General features: G+C 36.5%; 1 protein-coding gene across 4 annotated transcripts in view; it reads left to right on the forward strand.

Moving 5' to 3' along the window:
* WDR20 (WD repeat domain 20) overlaps positions 1–16,091 on the forward strand; it is a 47,843-nt gene extending 31,752 nt beyond the window's left edge. Inside the window, exons 3-5 of one of the 4 annotated variants that reach the window (XR_007766528.1) lie at positions 2,968–4,245; positions 6,022–6,088; positions 15,674–15,698. Coding sequence is in view for 3 of the 4 variants with exons in the window: in XM_050897740.1 (XP_050753697.1) it covers positions 2,968–4,245; positions 15,674–15,727 (1,332 nt within the window). In the remaining variant the exon portion in view is untranslated. Of the gene's footprint in view, positions 1–2,967; positions 4,246–6,021; positions 6,089–9,227; positions 9,237–13,867; positions 13,877–15,673 lie in introns of those variants that run through there. The other 3 variants (XM_050897740.1, XM_050897742.1, XM_050897741.1) reach the window with 3 other exon arrangements.
* Positions 16,092–21,630: the final 5,539 nt, after the last annotated feature.

Below are 21,630 nucleotides of genomic sequence, written 5' to 3' on the forward strand. Positions count from 1 at the left end.
AGAAGCATTAGTGAGCATTGATGTTTGAGCCAGTTTGTTTGCTTCAAGATGAAGATGCATGTTGGGTTTTGAATATATTTAGAGTTTAGGTAGTGTTTGAGAATAAACATGTCGTCACAGGCAGAAGGTGGTCTAAATGAGTGTTTACATCTTTCAACAGATTTAGCACTAGTGCTAGAGGTAATAGAATTCACCACCTGTCCTACTAGTAATTTGGTGATTCAGGTAGCCCAAAGCTTTGTTTTGACTATCACCTGTGATAAAGCAATCAGGATAACACTTAATTGTATGTGATATGTGAAATAACCTTCTGTGTCATAACAGGTTAAGTTATGTTGAACTTAAAATGCAATAGCCTTAATGCAGTCTAACTTGTTACTCTTCCTTTTTTTTTTTTAAATTCTATTGATGTAGAAGACAATAGGGACTTGAAAGGCTGAGGTGAGTGATACTGTGCAGCTTGTGGCTGCCTACCTAAATCAATCTGTATCAACAGTGGTATTCCTTCTAGCTGTGTCAGAATTAAATTAGTGATATTTTCTTATTCCCGAAACCAACCAAGTATACCTCACAGATTCAGTTGTTTCCAGGTGGTAGTTGGTTATTCTCAGGCTAGCCAATTGAATTATGTTTCTTTAATCTTATTTTTTTTATTCTTTTTTTATTTAAACTAAAGCCTTAAGCTGCATTTTTTTTCCTAATAAACTTTTCCTGTACCTGTGTTGCCAAAGCTCTTTGTCAGACCTTAATGCACATTCCTTGATTGCCTCAGTTTTTTCCACTCCTTTGTGGCCTATGCCTGTAATTTTGTCCCTTCAAGCTTGTTCAAAACATGGCTACCAAGATAATCTTGGCTTGTCTTCCTGACTGGTGACTGAAGTTCCTTCACTTACTATTCTTTCACCAAGCTGAACGTAAGCTCCTTATCCCAGCTACTCCACTGATTTGCTTGATACTGCATTCAGTCCATTCTTGTAGTGCATCTACCAGTCATACTGACTTCAGGTCTTGTTTTGTTGTGCTGAGAAGTGTGTGAGCCCAGTTGAAAGCTTTTAAAACTTCAGAAAGTCATAACTTCAGAGTTTTTATCTTCCTGCTGAATTTAAAGCTCTGCTGGTTGAGAAGGGGATGAGTTGTAGTCACTTGCTACATATCAGCTTAAAGTCTCTCTGCATCTTGTCTCTTTGAGCTAATCTGTTCTCATTGCAGATTGCAATCTTCTGTTTTGTTCATAGCCTCCTTGAAGTAAAAATCAGGTTTGCAGGATTTCTGTATAGTATTTAAGATCGTGTAGCCCAGCATGATTATGGACTTAAAATGCCATTTCTGATATAAAAGTTGAGCAGCTGCTGTTATGAGTAGAGGTTGTATGTCAGGTTGAGCTGCTCTCGTAGAGGAGAGCAAGAAATTTCACTTTGTTGCCATATTAGCGGTAGTTTCGTAATGAGAAGACTATTCCCTGTAGCAAGCCAGCTGGGCTGATATTCCCTGTCCATATTCTCTTGGTGTGTACCAAGTAACTTTCTGTCTAATATTTCTGATATCATCATTACTGAGACATGAATGATATATATCAATGAACACATGACAGACTATTTCAAACATCACAACGGAAGCTAAGAATATGTTATTTCAAAGCTACTGCATTTGAGGAAAAGTTCCCAGATTAAGTTACATCTCTTAGCTCTCAAGTACAAAATGGCTAATTTAACCAATGAGAAATTACAGAAGAGAGGCTTCCCGGTCTTACACTGAGGTTGACAGCAGCAAAAGTATATGCAAAAGTACAATCTAAAATGACCAGGTGCTGCTGTCCAGTGATAGTTACAGGCCCAGAATGGATAACAGTCAATGTATTATCCATTAGTTTGTTTTCTTTTGTTTGTGATAAACAGCATAGCAAGGTTTTTTGAGGATTTGTTTTTTCTTCTTTGTTTTTTAATGCTTTTGTAACTTGTTCTGGTATTTCCTTAGGCTCTTTGTATTTGCATTCTTGCCTTTTGTGTAGCTCAGCTCTTCTTTCAGCCTATAATCAATCTATGCCAAATACAAATCCTGAATGTGCATGTAAAGAATTACTTGTCTCCAAGTTGTAGTTGAGTGATGCCGTGGCTGACTTGGTAAGTTTTAGAAGTCCATCAGAACTACACTAGCCAACTCAAGGAGTCAAACTTTATCTCTCAGTTCTTACAGCATTGAAGACATTATGATCAGGAATGTGTGTTTAATGTGTGTGTTCATTCTTTTGCAATGATAGACTCTATTAAAATGTTTTTCTTTAAAGGAAAGTTCTTGATCAGGTGGTAACAGAGAGTATTGACAGGTCCTTGGCTAATGAATGAAGAGTAATTGGAGGGTGGGGATTCCAAGGTGAAGAGTATGTGGTGCCTTCTGAATTCACTGAACCACGTGCATTTAACTACTAACTTTCCAGCCACATAACAGGGTCACTGTGTATGTAGCTTTTGCTCCCTGGATCAGTAAAAGCTGGTAAAGGCTCCTAAAGCCTCTTTCTTTCTTTTTTTCAGAGGATGGATTTGTTGATTTGTAATCTGTTTGCTATGTAGTACAGATGAGTAACTGCCTTTTTTCCCTTTAGCTCAGTCTGTGTTTTATTGATTGTTTTCTTCTCATGCTCTTCAACCTACACAGCGAAAAATAAACCTAAGAACGCTACCTTTAGATTCATAACAACAGATTGGCTTGATTGAAGTATGTTCTTTGTGGAATGTGACTGAACCATAATAATAACCTTTGGTAGCACTTCGTCTAAAAATAATTTCCTCTTTACTGCCTGATAAGATGCTAAGTTTTTGCAAATACAGTAACATAGCTCCTTTCTAGAAACTTGAGTTCACTTTGCTTAAGTATTGTTCCCCATCCCCCCAGCAAGCTCAGATTTACAGTTAATCATTAAAACTTTTTATTTTCAGACTTTCTGATGTGTATCTTCTTTGTTTTTCACAGAGACTAATAGACAAGTCGAGAGTAACCTGTGTAAAATGGGTACCAGGTTCGGAAAGCCTTTTCCTAGTAGCTCATTCCAGTGGCAATATGTACTTGTATAATGTGGAGCACACTTGTGGTACCACAGCCCCGCACTACCAGCTACTTAAACAAGGAGAAAGTTTTGCAGTTCACACTTGCAAGAGTAAATCCACAAGAAACCCTCTGCTTAAATGGACAGTAGGTGAGGGTGCCCTGAATGAATTTGCCTTTTCCCCAGATGGGAAGTTCTTGGCGTGTGTGAGCCAGGATGGTTTTCTTCGTGTGTTTAACTTTGATTCAGTGGAATTGCATGGTACAATGAAAAGCTACTTTGGAGGACTGCTCTGTGTGTGTTGGAGTCCTGATGGGAAATACATAGTGACAGGTGGAGAGGATGACTTGGTAACAGTTTGGTCTTTTGTGGACTGTCGAGTAATAGCGAGAGGCCATGGACATAAATCGTGGGTCAGTGTTGTTGCGTTTGATCCATATACCACTAGTGTAGAAGAGAGTGACCCGATGGAATTTAGCGGAAGTGATGAGGATTTCCAAGACCTTCATTTTGGCAGAGATCGAGCAAATAGTACGCAATCTAGGCTATCCAAAAGGAACTCTACAGACAGTCGTCCAGTAAGTGTTACATATAGATTTGGTTCAGTAGGCCAGGACACACAGCTCTGTTTGTGGGATCTTACAGAAGATATCCTCTTCCCCCACCAACCTCTCTCAAGAGCAAGGACACATACAAATGTCATGAATGCCACAAGTCCACCTGCTGGAAGTGGTGGAACTAACCCAGGAAGTAATGGAAACAGTATCACAACACCTGGAAACTCTGTACCCCCTCCTCTTCCACGGTCAAACAGCCTTCCACACTCTGCAGTCTCAAATGCTGGCAGTAAAAGCAGTGTCATGGATGGTGCCATTGCTTCTGGCGTTAGTAAATTTGCAACCTTATCGCTACATGATCGGAAGGAAAGACACCATGAAAAAGATCACAAGAGAAATCATAGCATGGGACATATATCTAGCAAGAGCAGTGACAAACTGAACCTAGTTACTAAAACCAAAACGGACCCAGCTAAAACTTTGGGAACACCTCTCTGTCCCCGAATGGAAGATGTTCCCTTGTTAGAGCCTCTTATCTGTAAAAAGATAGCACATGAAAGACTGACTGTGTTAATTTTTCTTGAAGACTGTATAGTCACTGCTTGTCAGGAGGGATTTATTTGCACATGGGCAAGGCCTGGTAAAGTGGTAAGTTTTAATCCTTAATGCTGCATCAAAGAACTAGAACTCTGAATAGGTAGTTTTCTTGAAATATAAATGAATGTTGAATATAAAATTTCTTTATGCTTAATGTAAAAAAATAAAAAAAATAAAAAAATCCTCAGAGCCATACTTTTGGATACTGCATGCCATATTTCTGAATGATTTGAAGTGTCTTGGATACAATTATTAAGTATAGTTGCCTTCCAGCAGAAGAAATAAATACTGTGCATCTAAACTATTGATCATTGTTCTTATACTTAAGCATAATCACAATATGGTGAAAGTTATTTCTGTAAAAATTGAAGTAAAACCTGTCAATCACTAAAATAATTATAATCCTAATGTTTTCTACAAAATACAGCACTCCCAATGAGAGTAGCTTATAAAAGCTGCCGCTTTTAAGTCTGATGAGAAATGTGAGCCTTTGAAAAAATTAAAACCAAAGTGTTTTATTCCTCCATACTTTTCTGTGGTGGCCTGCCGTTAATGTAAAACCACTTCTTAAAACGTCAGCAATTTTATGCACAGATTTGTGAGCCCTTTACTGACTGTAGTTTATGCTCTTGAAATTGTGAATCGGTATTATCAAGGAACTCTAATTTTAGCCAGGTCTTGATTTATGCATTTGTTAAGTGAGGGAAAATCATGCAAGCTTTCTCTAAGTAGTTTCAGTGTTATGTTACTGTCAGTTTTGTTAGGCAATTTGATCATCGACAAGCTGTGCTTTTTGATGGCACCTGTTCTATCAGTTGAACCTTCATTAAAATATATTACTAGTTTTAACTCTTGTTGTTAATGCACTTGAACACAGATAAAACTTTATTTTTCTTCTGTCCAATGTATAGCAAGCTAAATTTTGAATGAAGCTAAAAATGGTGATTATTTTATTAAAAAGTACTTTGTGCTACAATAGCTTTGTTTGCCAGCAACATTTTAAAGGAATACAGCTATGAAAATATTACCAGAGTTGATCTAGCAAAAAGGACCATTATTTTTGTGAAAATTTCTGAAAGGGCATGTAGGTAATCACCTGAAGAAAAAGAAATAATCTGGTAATACCTGAATATTGCCACGTTGGGCAACCTAAATGAAAATCTGATGTTCATTAGGTTTTAACCATTTGGTTCATAAATCTGACTTTTGAAGTGGAGGTACTGTATATATTTATATAGCACATCTTCATTGCTATAAACTTTTAAGTAAAACTCAATAATTTTTCTTAAAACTGTTTGTATAATGTAAGTTTCTTTGAGATGTTATCAAATTTGTCACTACATAGGTATGCATAGAGAGCTATGTCCGCTCTGCATCTTAATACGTATTTAAAGGTTGAATCTAAAACTAAAAACTGTAAACCCTTTTCTGGGCAGAAGGGAGGAGGGTGTTATCTAAAAGTATTTTTTTGCCTAAGAACTACAGATCCAGCATTAATTTAAAAAAAAAAAAAAAAAAAGCACCCCCCAAAACACTAAACTATTTAAAATGTTTGTCCTAAATGAAAATACTAAAGCAGTTGTCACTTCTGTGACTCAGTGCAATTCACATATCTTATGCATTAACTTTATACACATACAGCAGTGCCTCAGATTTCTGTTGTGACCTATATTTTTTTTTTTGTTCTAAAACTCCTTTGTGTACTACTAAACACTACACTGTTAGATTTATTTTCAGTGGCTGAGGTGGGTTTTGTTAGACTGGGTATAACTTAAATATTTTTGTGTATTGACTTTGATTTGGAATATGACATTTCAAATATTTCAGAGATAAAGTATGCAGTACCAAAAATCAGGATTTATGTATTGGCCAATATGGAAAACTTTAATTACAGGTAAGTAATTTTCATGCTGAAGTTATCACTTTCAAAGTTAATATATTGCACACTGATGTAAATGCCATATTGTTTAGGAAGTATTTACTTAGAAATTTTCAAATGAATTTGTTTTTCTGATTTCACTTGCATTTCTAGTGAGCTCACTCTGCTGGTAAAAACTAAATTTTGGTGGCATGTTTACAGGGCTTTGATAGGAAAATATTTGTGCCAGAAGGATGTTACGAGCATCCTTTTTGTTTATAGGAAAGCACTTAATAATTTTATTTAATGAAAATTGTCAAAGTATAAAACACTTATGGTAATGTCTTTCTTACTGGGTTATATACCATTCATTTCTGTCTCGCCAGCTGTTTTATCCTATAGGCTATCCCATTACTCTGGGGTTTAAAGCTGCTATTTCTAGTCTTCCTTTTGAAATATGGGTCCCCAAGTGATCTTAAAACTCCGTCACTTTTTTGTCTGCCAACTCTAGAGTGAAAGCCTCTGAATCTTGCTGCTTCTTCCATCATTGCCTCAAAAGGCCTTCATTAAATTCATGCCACTGCCAGCCTAAGAAAGAATTGGATGGAAAACTGAAGCAGGCTCGCAGTGTCTAACGTAATTTCCATTGAGCCAGTGCTACCTTTCCCTCTCATTTTTAATAGCCATCAAAAGAAGCACTGGATAATTGGACAGTGTATGACAACTTCTCTTCATTTTTCTGGTTGGGCTGGTGCTGCCCTTAGTAGAAAAAAAATCCAGAAATGTCTCTTCAGCCATGATCTTTATGATAGTTGATAGGCTGTACAGTACTTACAGAGTGTCCTGACAGTTTGTTTATAAACTTTCCAAATTACTCCTTCAGTGTATACATAATCATACCTTGAGCTTCCTCACTTGGATATACCATTCTTGCATTACACTTCCAGAACTGTTGTGCTAACTCCCAGTCAGAGTGAGGTGAAGTGAATGGCAAAATTCAATTAGAAACAAGTTGAATGAGGCTCAGGGTTCATTAGTTTCAATTTTTTACTCTCATTTTTTTGTTAGACTGTTTTTACGGAAGAAGGTTCAGGGTGGCGAGAAAAATAGGTTGCCTTAACAAGAGTATGAACTTTCTTCTCAACATGGTGACAGTTAGCTGTCGCCTCTCCCCCCTGTCCTTCCCAGGCCCTGATGGGAAACCTAAATGGGATTACAGAACTGTTGTATTAATCTGAAAATGTAGAAAAATAATTTTAAACGAACCAAGGTAAACTTCATGTGCTATCTTTATAGCGGATTCAAACGGAATTACAGGACCTGCAGAAGCAATTAAAAAAAAAAAACCACCCAACCCACAAAACCCAACAAAACCCCCGAAAACCCAAACTGGTACCTGGATATGCAAAGCAAGTTTTCTCTGAACTTAGTGGTCAGAGGAACTATCTGTGTGGTTTCTGTGTTTGACTTCAGAATTAACTGTTCACCATCTTGTACAGTGACTCCATTTTACCTAGAAAGTTGCTGATTAGTTGTTTCCTTTGTAAGAAAGCTCAAGGTAGGATTGGCCAGAAGTATCAACAGGTGAAATGGCAGTGTATAACCTAGCAAGATAAACATGCTACCATTTTGTAAAACAAATGCACATGGAATTTATTTATTTGACTTATTGTACAGGAAAACTTAGACTTAAATTATAACATCCTTGAATTTTCTAGTTAACTACAATTGTAGTACAGTATCATGTTTTAGTATGACTTCTGTTTTAGTGAAAGTACTTTAACATTCATGTACTATATTTGAGTGAGATGAGCAGCTATACATACTAATTCTTCCTCAATGGAAAGGAGCATTTCATCATTACAATTGAAGTTCAATTGCTGGTATTTAAGTACTATCAAATAGATTTCTTTCAACGTGATACGGTATCTGTATAAACTTCAGGGATGATTATAGTAAAACTGAAACACAGCTATATGACTTCAGGTTACCATGCTAAAATTTGAAGCTTTCTGTAATGTGCATAATGGCAAAGTTGCACATAGCATACCCGCATTATCAGGGTGAATTTAAACCTAGTACACTGGTGTGATATTTATAGCAAGGTATGTGTGTTTGCGCGTGCGTGAGAAGGTGTGACTAGCGGCTCCAGTAAAGCCAGGAGAGATCATAACCCTGTAAAGGCTTTATGATGAGGATGTCTGGATTAGGAAATAACATGACTTTTACTAAACACTTTTTAGAAAACCCACGTTCTGAATTATCACCTCTTAAAACTTGATTATGTACTTGGAATGACTGTATATGTCTGCCCCTTTAACAACATAAAGCTACTAAATTAATATTTAAAATGCTGGCCTGCTTATGTTACAATAATAAAATTTGTGTCAGTTAATTTACTGTCAATTTACATGTAAAGATTAAACAATATTTTTTCTGCATTTTATGAATTCTGTATACTGGAGTTTGTTAAAGATTGACATGTTAGGTGATACTGTACAAAATTGTATTGACTACCTTTAGTGAAAATCAAAAGTAAAATTCATATGTATTTCCTTTTTACACTTCCATCTAATTTCTTGACAACTTGAATAAATTTCATAGAGCCTTTCTAACATGAACTATTGTTAATTTAACTGTTGCAATAATTAAGCTTTAAGAAGTATTGTTGGTATATTTATAATTTTAAGATGATCATGTTTGTTTCATACTGCTTATTTTTAGCTGTTCTATTGTCACTGTTACAGCTGAAGAACTTTACTAAATACTTGACATTACAAAATAACTTGCTGGGGTTGTCCTCTGTATACTGATGTTAAATAAAAATGTGTGATTGAACTGTAAATGTAGATAACTTTCAATAGTCCTTTCCACATTTGAGTTTTAATTTATCTTGCAGTCCTTAGGTGGTCTTATGCTATCATACTGTGCTGAACAAATGGCCACAATGAAAGCTGTTAACTTGCCATATTTTAAAATAAGAAGTTGATCGCATCCTGTAACCTGCTCTGAGTAAATGTTTCACTTCATCTCAAGACTATGCAGACGTTTTGATGTTTAAATCTTGCTGATAAGGTCATGTCTCATGATACTTTTTTTTTTTTTTTTTTTTAGGACTAGAGTAATGTGAAATAGAATACTTATCAAACCACTTATCAAACTTGTTTAAACTCAGATTCAGTAAAACGCGGACACGGATGTATCCAGATTCTCTCTGCCTACCTGTCAAATAGGAGCTGGGGCAGAGCGTTGTCATTCCTTCTAGGACTCTACAGGAGCTCTTTCCTCTGTGGACTCTGGTGCAGGGCATGTTCTTTATTCCAGCTTTAGATCTTGACATTTACCTACTGAATACTGAATTTGCAGCCGTGAGGATATGGCTCACTCAGATGATTCAAGCATGTTCTGTCTAGAAAAACTGTGGCTAGTCTAGAACTAAACTCGTCTGAACTAAAACTACACTAGTCTCAAACTTTGGCTGCAAAATTTCTTGGAACCAATTTAGGCGAAGACTTAAGACGTTGCCCTCCCATCTGAGCGGACTAGGGATTGCGTCACCCTTGCAGCAGTGGTTCTGTGTTAACTGATGGAGCCAAACAAGTGATATTTACTAAAGCGTTTCAAAGGCACTTTTGAGAAGTTTCAGTGAAAAAGTTAGTTAGTTTGGGCCCAGTCTGAGGTAGGACTGTGTTTGTCTCTTGGGCAAAAATACTCTGTAGACTAAAGCTGAGGAAATCATCTTTCTTATGTGAACTTGAGAACTTTCTGGTACTTCAGAAGGTATTGATTGACCACTATGATGGTCTATACATATAATATACATGTATATTTAAGAACAGGTGCCAGTGGAGGAACAAAATTAAATCCGTCCTGAAAGCTTCTGGGAACATCCAGTTACATCAAATGATGGAAGAACTGGATGGTCAAACCAGTTTCTCAACAGTCAGTGTGAGCATGAAACAAAACCAACTTCCACAAGTCCTGTGGTCATAGAAGATACTTTGGCAAAAGATGTCTTGGAACATGAAAGTGTCGTCTTGCTTGTCTTTATTTAATAACGTTGCACAAACTTCTCAAGGAAATAACTTGTATGGTCACATTATTTTCTGGGTTTTGAAGTTGGATTTTAGGTAGGTGCTGGTCAACCTTATCAAATTCATTTGGCTCATTTCTTCTCCTGCTAAGACCACACTTATTTTACAACTAACCCAAATGGGGTTGCCTTAAGTCATATGCTTTTCCCTGAGGTTTTCCCTGGTTTATCTCAATTTCATTATTTTCTAATCTGAAAATTTTAAATGTTACTGACTTTTATAGTTTGAGGAAGCTAGAGAAACAACCGTTCCTAAGCATGTGAGCCCTTACTACCTAAATGAAGCTTAAGGTCCTATTGCTCGAGCCAGATCAGGTTTCTGCTGGCAAAAGCCTTTTTTGCTTTTCCCAGCACACAAGTAGTTGCATCTTTAAATTATTTTTTTTTTCTCTTGGACATGCATATCTCCCATTTGCCAATCATATACTAGTCTTGAACTAATGTTGCCTAATACCACTAGACAGATTTTTAGTTGGTCTTAAGCATCTTAAGTTTGTCTGGCTTTCTAGCAGCCTTGACTTTTCTTTTTGTTGACAATGAGTAAAATGGTGATAAACTTCGGTTAGGACAAAAACTCCTGTATGTACACAGAAGAGAAGTTGCAAGTGAAACCTCCTTGATGCTACTACATGCTTTCACAAGATCTGGTGTCAAATGGTTTAAGCATTTATACTTTTCTGTAACACTGCTAGAACAAAATAAAAGCGGCGAACAGAAGACAAGTAGTACACTTAAAACTGTGTTAGTGAACACAGACTCTAAAGATAGGTATCAGCTTTGCTGTGTCCCCCTAAATCCCATACAAAATATTTCTCTGTAGTAGGTTATATGAATGTTCAGCATGTGCTTCCTTGCACTTTCTCAGTTAATTAATTTTATGACTCCATTAGAGATTAATATCTGATTTAGTGAGTATATGCAGTTCAGAGACTTATGCTAATAAATGCTGATTCATTTGGATAAGAAACTGTTGGGAGATTTTGTTCATGCAGATCTTAAAACCAATTCAGCTAATTTGACTACAGAATTTTAAACAAATGTGAAAAATCTCATTCTGTTTTGGCATATTATTATTGCTCAAATACTGTATTGGACCGTGGGCTCTTTTGTCAAGCAAAGGTCTCAGTCCAGATTTTTCAAGTTACTCCAGGAATATCACAGTTCTGGACAAGAATAAACTACCCCTAGAATATTCTTCAAATAATAAATTCCCATTATTTCATATACTGGCAATAGCAGAAACAGTTTAACAAATCAGTGCTATTTTTGTACGGGCATTTGTTAATTCAGCCTTTTTTTTTTATTGGTTTAATTGCATTAGTGAAGTGTACTACGAGACCTTTTTTTTTTTTTTACATTGGTTGGTTGTTACATTGGACCCTTTGCTTTGTTTTTTCTACCTTTCAATTTCAAAACAGAAAGTAGGAAAGACATGCGGAGTTCTGACATCCAGCAAGTTACCGAGAGTCAGCTGAGCTGTTTTATGAAGGAGCATGCTCTTGTCCAGGGCGAAGGCTGAGGGTGTGCCAAGAGTGTTGTGAAGTAGCACATAGGCATTAACTTCCCATATCCTGCTCATGTGTCCAGACTTGCAGTTCATTATCTAGATCAGTGAAGCTACACAGGGTTGCATCTTTGGCTCCAATTAATCCCATTCTAATTTACATGAAGAAAATATTAACTCAGTAGTTACTGATGGCTTTTTTTCTACTTAGTAGTGTCTTCCTGATTTTTTTTAAATATAGCAATTACACGCTGATCTTTCATAGAATTAGTTGCTGTTGTGAAACCTTGTGTTTCATATCTTCAGAAAAAAACCAAACTTTTGGCTAGAGCATATGTGGAATTTTTAAAAAAATACACCCCCCCTGCAATCTCATGAATTGTGAGGAGGGCGAGTCCTAACACTGCTGCAGGTCTTTCTGAACAGACCACAGCTAGGAGTGCCATGAACCTTGGGTGCAAATGACCTTACTGATCGTATTTGTTACGGCTTTTCATTCCTACCCATGCAAGCCTATTTTTACCAAATATGCAAAGTCCTGTGTGTTTTGGGAAGTCAGAGAATGCGTAGATGAACATGGAATAGCCCTAGCAACTAGTGCTGAAACAGTCTGTGTTCAATACTCTCACATTGCTAATTGATGTAAGAAAAACGACCCTGTCCTCTGCAAAAGCAGCACATTTCAGCCGTAGAGTATTCCATTGAGATGGCAGATGATGTAGCACCTACTTGGAGGACCCCCTCTGAGGTTGTGATGAAGATTGTTTTATCAAATTCCTGACTTGGGTCTCATAACTGTTCCATTTCCCACCCCCTGCTAGACCCACATGCTGACAAAATAATAAAAGACTACATTTATTTTTCAAAACTTTTTTGAACAGTCTCTTCATTTGTTTCTGCTGCTCGCTCAGTATGATCTGTTTGTTCTTAAACTTTAAGCTGATGTACTGTACCGCGTGGCAGATCCGCAGTTGTCGCATCTCAATTCTTCTGTGTTTTCTGTCATGGCTGTTAAACTGTGCAGCTTTGCTGTTGTGCTAATAAGTTGCTGCAGCTTTTGTTCAATCTTTTACCACCTGGTTGACTACACTGAGTGGTTTCATCACAGAAAGCACTGCAGTCTAATTTCTTTATTCTTTCTTTACAGGCAGGAGCTTTCTGTATTTTTTCATAACCTTATCCATCATATTATTCCAGAGAATACAATATAAATATTCTAGTCCCGCACCCTTTGTATTATAGATCAGACTCTTATAGGGTAACTTTTGTGTCAAAACTCTAATTTTTTTTGAGCCCTCACTTGCTTTTCTAATGTGGCTTTCTAAAGTTTCCCATGTTACACCTAACATACCTTCTTAAATGGCCTTGCTGAAAGGCTCTGATATAATGGCAAAATTCTGTAGAATCTTTTTTGTTACTCAGGACCCACCGAGAGCACTTGCCAATTCCGTAAAACTTCTGTGCCTAAAAAACGAATTCTTATTCTTCCTTTTCTTGTATGAACATCTAAGGTCTAAGATGTCTTCTGAAATTAAGTACTTGGAAGAACTCTCAAAATTTCTGATCTGTCCCACAGAAGTGAAGTTCGGGAATGGCCGTTGTAGCCTGGTCAAGTTTTAAGGCAGTACTCGCAAAGTTTTTGAAATGTCTGTCTGCAGTAGCACAAGGATATTGATCTTGAGATTCTTTCCACTTTGGTGTTCCTCTGGCTTGCCTGCTCAGAGTTGCAGAATTAATTCAGAGCAAGGGTTGAAATATAAGGAGTTCCTAGTATTCACTTACTCGGAGCCGCCTGCACTGCACTTCTGCTCTTTAAAGCAGGGAGTATTCACGGCCTGGGAGATGAAATCAGGACTGAGTGACTCCTTGTTCCTAGTCTTGGAACTTGAATTCCAGAGTGTCTGGTAGTTCACAGGGAACGAGGCACCACACTGAATTTCAGTATGTGCCGCCTGTTTCTAGAGGAGTTGTAGGAAAATGAATGACTCTTCATTTTGTTTCCCAACAATTGGTTGCCTTACAGTGTAAATCTGAGATTAGAATAGTGCTTATTTCTCTTCGTCTGTATAGCATGGTTATGAGCCTGTTGAAAAAGACTTCATATTATGCCATCCCTAGTACTTTCTATGTGCTTATAAAGCACATATTTGCATATGAACAGTTTGGATCACTGATTTAGTAAAGACTGAAAATAATACCTTTGGATGTCTTTTTCCAGGGTACTTGAAAGTTGCTTAGTGGATGTAATCTTCTGGCAAGAAAGACCTTCCAGTTGCTGCTGGATTTAATAGGCTTCTGAAGAATGCTTTGGTAATGAACTAGAGAGTTCTGATTCATCTTCATCGCTTTCCAACAAAACACTCTTGGTAAAAATTTTCCAAAGTGCTTCAGTAGCTTGTTTGCTCTAAAATTCTGTCTTTTTTCACTATCTATTCCTTAACTAATAACTAGGAAACTTTTTGTTCTTTTCTCATGAAATATGCAGTATCTTTGCACATCCTGAATGTCAAACAAGTTTAAAGACCAACCTACTTCAGGCTACCTCAGCAGTGTTTGAATCAGATAGCTACTACATAAACAAGTAAAAATAAAAAACCTGTTCTAGTTCCTGCAGGTGTGATCTATGGAGGGCACCAAATTAAGCGCCACATACTTCATTATCTATAAATGTAATATAAAATGTGTGCAGGTGTATATACACGCATCCACACACATACAGTCTGCTTTAAATCCTACAAATGTGTCCAGATTCATAATGTGTCTGAACTGGTAGATTAGATGGTTTTTAAAAGGAAGGGCTATGGTTTTAGTAGAAACTTGATGACTTGAATCCAGCCAGTCCAGCCCTCCTTCCGCCTCCTCTGTCTATGGTCAGGGTTTTCTTCCATCAGTCATGACTTTTCGGTTCTTGGGCTAAGCAAGAAAGAGCTCCTGTAGATTCTGAAGATGTGACCTAATTCTACATTCTGCGCTAATTGCTGCCTGAGCTTTGTCTAGTTTGATGGATCTGAGTCATAGGATCTTAATTTTGAGGTAAGAACCTAAGCTGGTAGCTGTTCAGAGGAATTGCTACAAGTGCATTTATCATGCCTACATAGTAAGGAGTTGCACAGTGATACTCACTGGTGTGCTTCCAGCTTAGCTGCCATTGTGCTCCTCAGCCTGCTGGCACTCGTTATAACTAAATCATGACCTTGCAAGAAGACTAAATTGTATTTTGATATTAAGCTTTTCCTAAATAAGTCTGATATACGGTTACTTGTATGTGAATGATGAAAAGGGGCTACTATACATAAATCTGAAATGGAGTCTGTCCATTGATATCTATCTGTAAGGTGTAGTTGCCTTAATCTGGAACGGTAGCCTCTGTCTCGCAAGGGGTGCTGTGCAGTTGCAGGATTATGTCTGAAATGAAGTAAGTCTCACTTTATTTGAATGGTGATGTAGTTAAATGAGCTGGTAAAAAGTTTTCCTGAATGCAAGCTTAAATTGTAATGGGAAATTTTTACTGAACTCTTGCTCAGTGTTTCATTCTCTTTTAAAATTACCAAAATAAATATTTGGTTAGATAATCTATTTTTCTATTCAAAGCTTGTAATATTCAATAGCATATAAGAGATTGAGCGTTTCCCTGTATCAGGTTAGCTGTCAAAGTTGTTGATACTGGCATAGGTTTGTTTGTTGCTACCCTAATAAAATGCTGATCACTTTTTTGGTGTATGATTTTTAAAGTTTCACAGTTCACAATGACTCAAAATGCAAGGTAGATTAAATCAAATGCTGGGATCCGATTCATCGTGTGTCTTAAATGCACACACTTTCTTACTTACTGAAAGCTCTTTTGTATGCTGCTTGACTGATACAATAGTGGCTTAGATTCTTTTGTAGGAAAGAAGGTGCTGATGTCTAAAGTAAGCAAGTGGTGGTGAAAATAAATTGTAATCATTGTAGCTTCAGGCTAAGAACTTTATAAAATTCATGTCAGGTTCTCTTGCTGGATTAATGTAAACTGCTTTGTTTGCAGGGTTTATTGTCATCCCAAAACCAGGCCAATTCTCCAAGTGGAACTGTAGTATAGCCATCACACTACTGCTAGCAAATCTCTGAACGCAGGACAAGAAGTAATGACAGTGGAACCAGGAGCTGTTCTTCAGGCAAAGAGCATCACAAATTATAATGTGGCAGAGTGTAAACATGGAATTATGTGAATCACATAGTAATCTGCAAAGGAATAATGTAATGAGTTCTTATTACAGCTAATACTGCTAGGCTGCTCACCCAAGGAAGAGTTTTCATTTAAAAAAAAAAAAAAGCTTCCTTTGGTGCTGCAGGAAAAAAATAGTAACATTTTTGGTTTTCTTTATACTTTTCAAGTCCAGTGTAATTTAATCTCTCTCTATAAATATATAAATAAAAGATACATATATATAGTGTAAAATAAAGTATGTTTCTTAAATTCAAGTAAGTTCAATGGTTAAACTAGTACTTCACCATTGTTTATTTTGCACTGATTTTTTTAACCAGAGATGGCTAGAAGACAGCCTGGAATGCACTCATGGAAAATGAAAGTCATTACTTTCTGGCTTCAAAATGTTATTCAGGAAGATGGATGCTGCAATCATAGATTTTTAAAACAAAATTGTTTTGCACTTAAATAGTTTAATGCTAATAGAGAATTACTTTAAAATTGGTGTCCAGACACCAGAAAAACTATGTTGTGGAGAAAAGATCCTTTGTATCTATTAAACATTTATTTTAATATTGTTGTTTCCAACTGCAATCGGCTCTGTATTATATGTATAAATAATGTAATTCAGTGATGGGGGATGGGCGTAACGGATCATTACACTAGAAATTCTCATTCATTTAAGAAAGTGATATTTCTAATTCAGAAAATACATATTAAAATATCTTGAATATGCATTTTTGTTTACTTTCTGTTCAAATTTGATCACTTTTAATGTAATCAATCCTTTGTTGAATTAAATGTTTGGTACAGAAATACCATCTAAACTTTGTAGAACAAATTCCTTTCAAAGGTATCTCATCTAGAACATTGCTTCATATTTAATATAGTTGAATTTCAATTGGGAAAGTGAAATAACATTGTTCTGTTCTCGTTCTTAATGGTTTATCTCTAAATACATCATACAGCGGATATCTGGCAGACAGACAGCTTTGTGGGGTAAGGATTTTGTAATCCCATAGTCCTGTATATTTGTCTTGGGAGTTGTGAAGTGAAAGATCCAGCAGTAGTAGATGTACACGCTTTCTGACTTGGCAATCTAAAATTAGGTCAACAGATTGGAGTAGATGCGTTTCTGAGACAACTTGTTTGTCTTACCTCAGGCACCTCATTTATAATTCAACGCTCTTATACTGATAAGCGTTATGGAGATAGACATATCCATGTATTTGTATAGTGTAATGCTGCTTGTCTGAACACACATTACTTTTAATCAGTCAGCAACAGAACACTTAAATTACTTCCAGTAGTTGCAAAGATTAAAAAATCCCCCAAGAGATGTTGCTCCGTGTCAAGCCCCAGAATGACAGAAGACAGATGTATGTGCCACATCTTTCCCTTTATCCTATGTAGCAATATTCGCAATTAGGCTTTTGCTGAATCTTGCAGCCGGGCGGCAGGCAGGCAGAGTGGAACGGCGGCCGCTAGCCTGGGAACGCAGAACGCTCCTGAGTACGCACACGCTGTATCTGAGGGCACACAGTAATGTCCTTCCTGTTCTCCAACAATAAAACTGGGTAGAATTTTTTAAATTGCAAGTAAACTTTAGACATAGAAAAGTTAATTTTTTTCAGGAAATGAATGAAAATTTGAGGAGAAACAACTGCAGTAGCTACTTGTAACTAAGTCTTATTCTTGTAATGCAGCTAGCATGTAGAAAACTGCCAGATACATTTATAAGCTGGCAATTAGATTGTCTACTTTATTAAAGATGGAGCTGTACTTTACAATTCTTATCTACTTATGTTCTTCTAAAATATGAGGAAAATACCGAAACTGAGCAGGATTATTGTTCAGAAGTTTTGTTTTATTAACATAGTGGGTTTAACTGTTAAAATACAGATAAACCTCATCACTGAAAACTAGTGTAGTTATCTCCCTGCAGACTTCTTTTATTTAAGTGCGTGCTTTATACGGTCTGAGTCAAAATGAAACAGTTGAGAAAATATGTAATAACTTTAGAAGACTTTTTTCCTTCAGCTGGAAAACTACAAAACCAGTATGGAAAGGACGGTAGTGTCCAACATTAGGGTAATAATAGCAGCTACTTGCATATGCATTTGCAGAGTATGTCCCTACTACAAATCACAGTTCAACAGCATCCAAGGAATGTATGTGGTTTTTCTTTTTTCAGCCTCTTCTTTACTACTAGGCAGTCATCTAGAAGCTTGAACTGCCCATCCCACCCTTTACTCCATATGGAAAAAAATTATTTTAGGAAGAAAAGGGATACTAATAACTTACCTGGAAAGAATGGAGAGCTCTACTATAGATACAGCTCTTAATAAATAACTTTTTCCTACTATGTGAAAAAAAAATTGAAAAGTGAGTGGAACACAGATCATCTCAGTATGAAATTTTAGCTGGAAGAATGAGGGTAGAAACAATACTTGCCAGTTTGTAGTTTAAAGTTGAGTGTATTTTAACTATAAAGCAGGTGGGGAAACTCAAGTTTGCCTACTAATCCAACAGCCAGAGGAGTGTAAGCTGTCTCCAGAGGTGTAACGGCAAAGAACTTGTTATGAAATAAATACCCATGAAGCACCCTATGTGCCAAACTGTGTAAGATCCACCTGAAAGCGTAAAATAAATGAAGAAAACGTTCCAATGTGGCCCTTTGCTTCAAATTTCCAATTTTCATGGCAAGAACAATCTGCTGAATGTGAAATTGCCTTCTTCATTATAACAGCCTGACAGTCCCAGATACAGAGTACGTGAGAGAGCATTGCTGGTAACATACAAGATAGTACTCGGATAGCCTTTTCTCTCCAAGTTAAAACTTACCAAAAATTCTGACTTCATCTTTTTAAAAAAAAACACTTTCCTGGTGTATGAATAATTACCTACCTGTTATATTAATTATAGAAGCAAACAGTTGCAATAACACTTTTGAAAACAGGAAAGTATCTTGTGCATACGTGATCTGAGGGATTTTTTTTTTTTTTTGGTTGAAATGTTTAAATATTTTAACTTCAGCGTCTGTGGTTTGAGGTTTCCAGAAAAAGATTATGGGAAGCTCCCAACACAATTAACATATCTCCATCTGGAACGTACTCTTGATCATATGAGTGTTGGCCTACTGTATAATGCTAGGTAAGAGAGCTCTGAGCCTGAATGATCAGTCAAATGTGGGTAGTAGGATTTGTCTTTTTTTTTTTTTTTAAATCTTGTAAGAAATTAATAACTGCGGAGAGCAAGATCCCTCAGATACAATAAGTTACCTATTTTTAGACCATCATTTTTACTGCTGCACACCATGCTCAACTCCAAATATATTAGCACCACGCAACTCACCATCTTCCTCTCTGGAAAAAACACTGGATAAGCTCATGGCACCTTTTGCTCAGAGTTTGAAAGGTAAGAAGTCAGAGGTTACTGTTACACTGTGTTGCCTGTAGAGCTGCAGTCCTTAATTCCACTTCCTAAGCTTAGCATCACACCCTTCTTTTATATATAAATATATATAAACCTATGCTAGGTTTATATAATTTATTTTATATATGTATAAACCTATGCTAGGTATTCAAACAAATATTAGATTGCCTTATTGTTGAAGTTCTCTATCTGTTTTATCAGTATGAGCTGCTAACATGAAAGCATGACGAAGTGGGGAGATGACTAACTGTAACAGAGCAGTAAACTCAGCCAGTCACTCTGTCTTTATGTACCCCCTGCTGCACTTTGAGATTGGTCAGGGGCGTATTTGCTGCTTAGAACTGCAGGAAAGACAGCATCCGTCCAGTATGAGTTTCAATAAAGTGAGAAAGAGCAGTTAGCTATACCATTATGTTCTGCTGTTTAATTCTTCCTTTATTATGATGTTCTCACTCTACTAGTGTAGAATGCTTCCTCCACTAAAACTCTGCTTATGTATTTGTTCAATCTTATGTATTTGTTCAATTGACGAGTAGCAGCAATGCAGGTTTCTCTGCAGAGCCTTGTTCATGTGCTGTAGGTTTATTTTAGAAGAATTCTTGCCAGGGCTGGGATGTTTTTCCATTCTTGCTACTGAGATTCTGAAAGTTTGCTATGAAGAAATGGAATAAAATGAGCAAAGGTACAGTAGGCCACGATGCAGGTGCAAGATATTCAACTTGGACACTCAAATTTGAATCAACACCAAAAAATGATTCCCATGGTATGCACCACAAATGTTTAGCCTGCTAATATTTTCACATTTAAAAAAACTCTGCTAGTAAATGTCATGTTGATCCTCAGTACAGTATATGAAAATAATACCTTCTTCAAAACATGAAGATAAACATAAGATAAACAGGTGCTTTTAAGCAGTTGATCTCAAAAGTATCATCAAGAACTTGAGTCTCATGAGCTTCCCCACATTGAAAAGCTACAATGTGGAATTTGGGCGTGCTTGCAGTTCTCCAGCAGCTGAATGGCAGAACAAGGAATAGGATCTAACGCAGTCACAACAGAATCCTGCAGGTGTTGAGATGCCACTTCTTAAAAAAACAACCAACCAACCAAACACAACAAAAAAGCTACCTACTGGAAAGCCTCTAATAGAGTGAGAAGAATCATTATTTTCACAAATGCATAGCCTAATAAAATCTCAGAAGGAGAGCTGAGAGCATAATGGGCGTAACTTTTATTCTAGATGACTAGTATTTTTATAAAATCTTTACGTTAACGTGTATTTTACTGTATTGTTTGAGCTGCATCATAACTGATTAGAATAAATAGTTTGTCTGGATTTAGAGCATCAATCTCAAATTGGTGCTTAAGGGTTGGCTTAGTAACTTTAACCTGATCTGCAACCGAGTGCATTTTTTTGTAGTGCCTCATGCGCAGCAGTGATTTCTAATACAACATGGGCCTTGCCTGCCTTATTGCTTGGGTTTCACTTTTTTGTTGCACAGAAAATTCTGAACAGCAGCAGCAGTCCCAGAGGTGTTTGGTTACTGGAAAGAGAGCTGATCACTTCCCAATTATGAGCAGAGTAACTTTTACAACTATTAAAAAACCAAAAAAAGTTATTTGCAAAACCTGTCTTGCATGCATACTGGTAGGCAGAAGATTTTTAAACCCCCAGCTAAGTATGACTTGCACAAACTCATTTGTTTTTTAAATAGCAAAACTGTTTCGTAACACATCACCAAATTTAAGTATTGCAAATTAATTACTGCAAATTTTTAAGAGATCTCAGGAGTTTTAAAATCAATGGTATCAAATTGCAATAACTACTCTTTCCAAGTAAGCTAAAAATGCTGCCTTTTAACTCTGACCTTTTATAGCACTAGGAAACGGTAACATTATATTAAATTGTTACTGGTGATCTGTGTGCAAAGTTTCTGAAACGTGATAAGCTATATGCCTTTACTGCTCTTTTAAGCAACTAGCTGCAATATCAGTACTGTTAGAACTTTTGATTAATTTTAAGATCAATGGCTTGAAGAAAACTATGACTCAATTTTATTTGCTTTTGAATCAGATAAAAAGTTGCTTTAGCTTTTAGCTAGATTATAGTTATATAAAAATATTCAGCAGTTACAGAAACTGCATCAAAATCAAGTATCTCTCATGACTGCATAATCTGCACATTCTCAATAAAACTTGAGGTTGAATACAGGAGGTGAATACTTTCCAGAGCTGACTGAAAAATAAAAAATTTTTACACCTAAAAAATATACAAAAGTTAGCTGTCATTTATAATATAATATGAAAACATATTTTGTAGATAACATTCCATTCCTAATACTGAAGCTCAAAGAATCCTT

The sequence above is a fragment of the Gymnogyps californianus genome, chromosome 5 (genome assembly GCF_018139145.2).
Source record: "Gymnogyps californianus isolate 813 chromosome 5, ASM1813914v2, whole genome shotgun sequence".
Lineage (NCBI taxonomy): Eukaryota > Metazoa > Chordata > Aves > Accipitriformes > Cathartidae > Gymnogyps > Gymnogyps californianus.